This window comes from Dreissena polymorpha, chromosome 9 (assembly GCF_020536995.1).
Source record: "Dreissena polymorpha isolate Duluth1 chromosome 9, UMN_Dpol_1.0, whole genome shotgun sequence".
Lineage (NCBI taxonomy): Eukaryota > Metazoa > Mollusca > Bivalvia > Myida > Dreissenidae > Dreissena > Dreissena polymorpha.
The window spans coordinates 103,492,491-103,500,582 of record NC_068363.1 but is presented as its reverse complement, the minus strand read 5'-3'; the positions used below and the strand labels follow the sequence as shown (position 1 = coordinate 103,500,582).

The following is an 8,092-nucleotide window of genomic DNA, read 5'->3' as shown; positions in this document are numbered from 1 at the left end:
AAATCGATAATCCACCGAATCCAACAAATATCCTCTATGTGTCTAATTGCAAATTAAGGATATTACCTGACGAAAATCGTGAATTATAATCATACGGAATAATTCACTCATCCGAATCGTGAATTATAATCATACCGAATAGTTCACTCATCCGAAGACTTCTCAGAATACAATTAGAGTAAACATTGCTCAAGAGATCTAAGCCGACCTAAATAAAAGGGAGAGAGAGAAGATGTGTTTAAAATAGTTCAGTTGTTGGTCATTAAAACTTTGAAGAGCATATACAGTGCGTTTAAAATGGATAGATCCAGGATCACGGTTTCGACGTGTACTTTCTTGCTTTTGTTACAGTGCGGCGTGTGTTACGGCGTTATATGTAAGTTTTCAGCTTTTTTACATTCAAACTTCGCGCAAATTTCAATGCCCGTTCGTTTTGTCAGAATAATGCAATTTTAATTTGTTATTGAAATATATGATATTAGGTGGGAATGCCAATGTTTAATACACTTTGCATCATATTAATAAGTCTTAAACATCGCATGGATTAAAGCCCTAACAAAGTTGAAATTGTAAACACACTTTCCATGTTTTTCATGATCTGTCCGATCTATTTCATCATCAAATGCTCGATATGTCATTTTGATGAAAGACTATAAGTTAAATTTATGCAAACAGGGTTTAACGATAAGACAAACTAGGTGAATATGCTAGAAATAGTTAACATGTTTACGGTTTTTGTGTTAGCTCCAAGTATTCTACAAATGTTCTTTCTCGCGTTTTTAGTCACAAGGTTTATACGACGACGCCAGCAATGGGAAGATTTGAGCAGTACACGTCCGAATTGTTTTCACGAAATGCTAAAAAATCCACGGCGTTAAAGAAAACAGTTTTTTGTTACGATATAAGTATTCTAAAAAAACATCAAATAATGTTAAATTGACGTTATTTCATTTTCACAATTAACACAAGTGGAAAAGTATGTGCTTTCTGTTTAACTTACGGCTAAGATCTTGAAATTGAAGCATGTACAACATTTATGATCAAATGTAATCGACTATAAGAAGCTACCTAAATTTTATCACATGCTATACCCTGTTTCCAATGTAATACAAGCATTACATATTTTTTTTTTATTACACATGTGTAATACAACATTTTTAAGCGTTTTCATTGGCTTTGTTTTCGTTTATTGACCAATCGCATTTTGTTATTTTGCTTTGTAAAAGCCGAGGCATACCAAATGACGTCAGGAAGTGTAAACTCTATTCGAGATTTATCATTATGTTTTCGTAAATATTTATTTAATTTGCTCATTTAAAAGCATGTGATAAAAAGATTTGACACTCGTTGTCATATCATACCATATTTTATTAAACTCGTCCAGGAAATTCGTTAGTTAGCTCGCCAAAGGCTCGCTACCTAACAAAATTCCTGAGCTCGTTTAATAAAATATGGTATGATATGACAACTCGTGCCAGATCCTATATGTACACTTGAAGACTTTTCTAACGCAACACTTTTCAAAATAGAACAGCTCAGTTATTAGTGAAGATTTGGATTTAAAAAATTTGCATGATATCATTTGACTACATTCTTCTCGAGCACTATCAGAATATGGAACTCGTTACCATCTACAGTTGTTGCAGCCACTACAGTCCAGGACTTTACGTCCAGGCTGCAGTCGGTCGCCTAGATAATCAGCCGTTTTTCTACTTTTAAATGCTCACTGTAAAAATTCATGTATGATACACCGATTTTATCGCACGGTTCTGTTCTCTACGACACATGTTCACCAATTTCGACATTACTCGTATTCGAGGCTTGAAGTTTATTTGAAGAAGAAGAAGAGCAAGCTCACGATAAAATCATGTATCCTTGACTATTGGAGGCTTAGTGGATTATGTATGGTTTCATCTTTGTGCACATGAAAATGGTGAAACGCAATATTATTCTAAATTTATTTAATTTTAAAATTTTATGTGGGTTCTTACATCAGGAAAACATACAACTAGTTTTAAAAATGTATGGCTCATGTGAATATTCAGGAACTCAACCGCGCATTTTGACGAATCGCATGCTACTTACATGTGTATTGGAGATTTTTCTAACGCAAAACTTTTCAAACTTGAATATCTCACTTATAAACTAAGTGTTTCATTTAAAACTGTAGATGCGATCATTTGACTACATTCGGTGAAAGCTAACGATAAAATCATTCATCCGCGACGATTCAAATGTGGGGTAGGTATCTGCAAATTGTAAAAAGCGCGGTTGAGATTCTGAATATTTATTCGAGCCATACATCTTTTTAATTAAATGTATGTTTTCCTGGTGTAAGAATCCACCAAAAATGATGAAATTGACCTAAATTCAGAATTATATTGTGTTACCATTTTCACGTGCCACAAGATGAAACCATACGTACCCCACGTTCTAAAGCGTCCGATCGTCACGTATGAACAATTTATCACGAGCTTGCTCATACTGTAGTCAAATAATCACATGTAAAATTTTAATAAAAATCTTAGCTAATAACTGAGATGTTCAATTTTGTAAAGTGTTGCGTTAGAAAATTGGTGAAATATTTCGTTTCACTATATAGCACAAAGCTATACATTTGTTTAGTCGGCTGACTATTCAAACAATAGACTGAATTGTTTAATTTAAAACATTTAAATTTTTTTTGTAAACTAAACTACAAACAATAAAAAAACTGAACGGAAAACGTGCTTTTACTCTTTTAGTTTGTCAAACATTAACGGATTTAAACAAGTCAAGCGCATAATGTCTGCTTATTTAGTTCACGCTTACCTGTTTACTGTTTTCGAGCTGTAGCTATCAAGAAGTACATCGCTAGCGTAAAATGTTTGAGACAAAACTCCGATTAAACACGAACAATTGCAAATTGTCATAATAAAGGCAGTAAGCCGATACGATTATCGTTTTTGTAAAAAAAAAAGCTTGAGATTTTGTCTGAATTACTGAACTATACATACTCGCTTGTAGCAGTGGTTAGTAATCATACATTCAAGTAAAATGTGTCGACGTTTGAAATAGACTTCGAGTGTCAGGGGTTTTGTTTTCGTGTGTGTTGTGTTGCTGTTCATTCCGAGTAGAACGACTGTATGAGCCGCGCTCTGTGAAAAGTGGGTTTAATACACAGGCTTATCAGAGACGACACTTTCCGCCTAAACTGGATTTTTGCTTTGAAGAGACTTTCTTTGCACAGAAAATATTATTAAAGCGGACTGCATAGGCTAATCTGGGACGACACTTTACGCACAGGCATTAAGCCCCCTTTTCAAAGAGCGAGACCCATATGTAAGTTAACAGCTTTTGTACATTATAATGAGGTGGGGATCGCATTTTCCATGTATAAAAGTGGCATGTTTATGTTGGGATTTTTTTTAACCAAACGTTTTATCGTATACTTTTTATGGAACTAATCTTTAAACGTTAAAATAACTTTTACCCGTTTATATTCGTTTAATTATCCCACGCAAAAGGCAGAGGGGATATAGAATTGGCTTGGTCCTTCCGTCCGTCCGTCCGTCTGTCCGTCCGTATATCCGTCAGTTTGTCATTCCGTCAGTCCGTCCATCTGTCACCAAACTTTTCATGGCTATATCTATTAAACTATATAAGATATTAACATGAAACTTCATGGATGCATATATGCCATGCAAGAAAGCCATAACCCTACAATTTCTTAAATAAGAGTTATTGCCTTTTTTTGTTTGTTTATGATGTAACTGTTCAGGGCTATATCTCAGAAACAATACAAGACTCCAAAAACTTCTTAGGTGTATTGATAGCAATGGTGAGAAGTGCCACGCACAAGAGCCATAATCCTATACTTTCTTAAATTAGAGTTAGAGCCATTTGTTGTTTTTGTATTGTGTAACTTTTTAGGGCTGTATCTCAAATACGCTAAACGATTTTAATATGAAACTGCATGGGTGTATAGATATTGATGATGAGAACGGCATTGCATAAAATAATTACCCTTCACTTAAATATTTTTTGGATTATACCATATATCAAGAAATTTGCACCTATCCATAAAGAAACTTTATTTTGAGGGGGGATATCAATTCAACGAATTTATATTTAATTTATATTTATTATATTTATATTTATATTATTATAGTATACTCGTTTATCCGCTTGTGTGTTTCCTATAATTGAACAAATGTAATGTTCACTTGACATATATAGTAATTATATAAGCGTTATTTTGGTTACACTCAATTTGTATTTACGATTGTGTGCGTTCGGCAATCTATTAAGTAAAACAAGAATGTTTACATTAAAATTGTGTTGATTTTATTTTTACAATCCTAAAATGTTAAATATTTAACGCTCTGAGCAACGTGACATTCGTAAAATCCTTCGGTTAAGACATGCAAAAAAACTGTATATTATTGAGAAAAAAGGCATAGATGCACATTGAAAGTTATATATAAACGTACACTTCATATCCTTACAATATGGAAACCGCAAGTATCGTTTACGCATATTTTGTATTTTTATTTTATTAGCTCGGCTGTTTTCGGAGAAAACCCGAGGTATTGTCATAGCCAGCTCGTCGTCTGCCGTCCGCCGTCTGCCGTCCGCCGTCCGCGTCGTGCTAAAACCTTGACATTTGTCTCTTAAATCAAAGTGCTTCCACCTACAACTTTGAAACTTCATATGTAGGTCACCTTGACACGCCACACCCGTGTGTGGGGTCACTAGATCAAAGGTCAAGGTCACTGTGACGTCTAAAAAAATCTTACAATCTTTCTTTTATTCAAAACTGCACCCGCAGCCGAGCGTTTGCACCCGTTATGCGGTGCTCTTGTTGTAAATCAATCAATCAATCAAGCGTTACAAATAATATATTTACACGACGACCATGAATAAGGATTGCAAGATTACATACACATTAAAACGCTTGTTATTGACCAAATGTATTGTCTTCCGTTCAAATCACCCGCAGCGATAAACTTTATCTTATGTTTCGAGTCGAGTTGAATAGAGTTTTTTGTATCTCCTGTCACCCGTCTGTTTCAGCATGTCCCCAGTGTGCCGACGAGAACGTCGTCGAAAAAATATTTCAAAATCTATTTGACATGAGCCAGCTGAAGAACCTCGCTGCGTCAAATACGGCGACATTCCAGGATCGATTTGACATGAGCCAGCTGAAGAACCTCGCTGCGTCAAATACGGCCTGTGCGGCGAACACTGTGCCAGTCACCCCTTGCCCTCCAGGCGTAGTGCTGTGCGAATCGCATTTTACCCAATACGTATTTGCTGGAAAGAACGAAAAAAACGGTACGGAAAAATCTAGTATCGTATTCACGATTATATGAAATTGTTGCATCGTTGTCTGTAAATTGTTTAGCTCGATTTTTTTTTCAGTAAGAGATTTTTTACTCGCCCGGTGTCAGTTTTTGTTAGTTTTTTTGGAAAGCTTGTTTACACAGAATGGCTTATTTGATCCCATATTCAGGCATCCATTGTCAACATAACCTCCGTTATACCTATTAACGCTTTATTTTACATTTCCGCTATATAACGTGCATGAACATTGATGTATTGTTTATTTTAGACGTCATTTAAGTTTTATCCGGAAGACATTAAACACAACAATTCGATTCGTTTAACTTACTATGTTTACGTACAAATGACTATTTCTGCGTATAGATGACATTTGTGTTACAATACAACTTAACTTTTTCACAACATTTGTTGTGTATGTGTTAGCATGTTTTGTTAATCGTACAGTTTTTGAAAAATATTCATGAATTGTTTTAGGAGATGCACATCGTTGAATCCTACAATTTTGTTCATACAAAACAAAGACATTATTTTTGAGTTCTCCATACTATAAAAGTGAATTTGCCTGCATAATTCGTAGAATAACTGGGTCGTTGTAAATGTCGTTAAAGTAAACAGAATTGAGATTTTGAAACCCTTACCAGTAAATTAATTTTTTTTTATTTAGATTACACTTCGACTTTATATTTCATATTAAAAAGTATATAAACACGTTAACGCAATGTTGCTTGCCCCATGTAATGATAGCCTTTAATCATCATTGCCTAATGTGTGACGTATTTTTTCCCTTTTTAGAACCGGTCGAGCTGAAGTTGATGCAAACCAAGCGCAACTGCTCGGAGAACATGAACATAAGCCAGACATACAAGTGTCTCACAACAATTAATAATATGAATCCCTTTGCCTTGCTCTCAGATGGTCTAAGAACGAACAAGCGAACATAAACGAAACAGTCGGTTCACCAAGTGTTAACATTTCTCATCGGGTATGCTTCAACGTTTCTAAAGACGGAACTTTTAATAATAATGGTAACAATATTGGCCCTTTCGGTAACGCGTTTCTTTGCCTGTCGCCTCTTTGGATTGCTACACTGCTGTGGTATTATCGGCCCTTTCGGTAACGCGTTTCTTTGCCTGTCGCCTCTTTTGATTGCTACACTGCTGTGGTATTTTACTATCTTGGCTTGTATATAATTATCAACGTTTGTCCGTCCCTCTACTCTACCCTCTACTATAATGTACTGGTGAATCAATATTGATAAACATTTGATTTTTGTCTATTACATTGTCCTTTCCTCTACTCAATTGAAATTAATGTTGCTCAACCCAGAATTATGTATGAAATGTGTTTAAAAGATAGTATGTTTTATTAAATGTATAAATCAATCTAAACTACAAGAATAAAATAAAATATACGTTTGTATAAAGCTACGTCAGCGTAGGGTATGATTAAATTGATTTATAGATTTATGTACAGTTCTTTTTACTTTGAAACAGTTTGATTTATTTGTTTAGTCTTATAAAATATTCGTCACTCTTTATTTTGTAAATGTATCATGTGTTTATCTTTGCCATTATAGTACGACGTGACAAAAGTCTGCTGAATAATGTAAATACAATATATAATGTGAATAATGTAAATATACTGTTGGCAAATCAGTTTTTGTGTTATTGATATACGTTGATAAAGAGATTGTTGACGTTTCTGCAACAGCATACTTTAGTACTACGGTACATGTATAGAGGCTAATGAGGGCAATATCGTTTTGGCGTAATTGCGGGTTTGAAAGGCGAACACACAACAACGCGCAAGACCGACACATACCCGCTGACAAAACAACATATGAAGGTATATAATATGCTCGTCTTTTCTGGGGGTCAATACGATGGCAATATTTAAATCCAAGAGTGATGAAAAGATATGAGCCTTGTTCTCAGAAAACTGGGCCTAATGCGTGTGCGTAAAGTGTCATCCCAGATGTGACCGACCGCACCGGCTAATCAAGGACGACACTTTCCGCCTAAACTTGATTATTGGTAAGGAGGGACTTTCTTGAAACCAAAAATACCAAAAAAGCGGAAAGTGTCGTCCCTGATTAGCCTGTGCGGACTGCACAGGCTAATCTGGGACGACACTTTACGCACATGCATCAAAGCCCAATTTTCTCAGAATATTATATATTAGTGGAGCTATCCTACTCACACGTGAGCGTGAGCGTGTAAATGTTAAAGTTTGCGTACCACCTCAAATATTTTCTATGTATCTTGACATATTGCTTTCATATTTTGCATTCTTCTTGACCAGCATGAACCCAATCTATAAACAAGAGCAGACAAATGTATCAAGTATTTGGTAAGGATTATTGCCCTTTTTTCACTTAGAAAATTGAAAATTTGGTTAAGTTTTGTGTTTAGGTCCACTTTATTCCTAAAGTATCAAAGCTATTGCTTTCATACTTGCAAAACTTACTAACTATAATAAGGGGACTGTGCAGGGAAAGTTATATTACTCTGACTGGCATTTTCACAGAATTATGGCCCCTTTTATACTTAGGTAATTGAACATTTGGTTAAGTTTTGGGTGTTGGTCCATTTTACTCCTAAAGTATCATAGCTATAATTGCTTTCAGACTTGGAACACTCGCTAACTATCATAAGGGGACTGTACAGGAAAAGTTGAATAACTCTTGTTGGCATTATGGCCCTTTTTTGACTTAGTCACTTTTAATATTTTGTTAAATGTTGTGTTTAAATCCACTTTACTTCGAAAG

General features: G+C 35.1%; 1 protein-coding gene across 1 annotated transcript; it reads left to right on the top strand.

Annotated features, from left to right (window-relative positions):
- Window positions 1-231: 231 nt before the first annotated feature.
- LOC127845384 (uncharacterized) lies at window positions 232-6,980 on the top strand. Its single transcript, XM_052376262.1, has 3 exons — window positions 232-376; window positions 5,056-5,316; window positions 6,118-6,980. Exons 1-3 carry the CDS (start codon window positions 298-300, stop codon window positions 6,264-6,266), a joined length of 489 nt encoding a protein of 162 aa, XP_052232222.1. The 5' UTR covers window positions 232-297; the 3' UTR covers window positions 6,267-6,980.
- Window positions 6,981-8,092: the final 1,112 nt, after the last annotated feature.

Coding starts and splice junctions, on each gene's coding strand:
- LOC127845384 (XM_052376262.1), top strand. CDS start 298: ATGGATAGATCCAGGATCACGGTTTCGACGTGTACTTTCTTGCTTTTG. Junction 377..5,055: donor CGTGTGTTACGGCGTTATAT/GTAAGTTTTCAG, acceptor CGTCTGTTTCAG/CATGTCCCCAGTGTGCCGAC. Junction 5,317..6,117: donor TGGAAAGAACGAAAAAAACG/GTACGGAAAAAT, acceptor TTCCCTTTTTAG/AACCGGTCGAGCTGAAGTTG.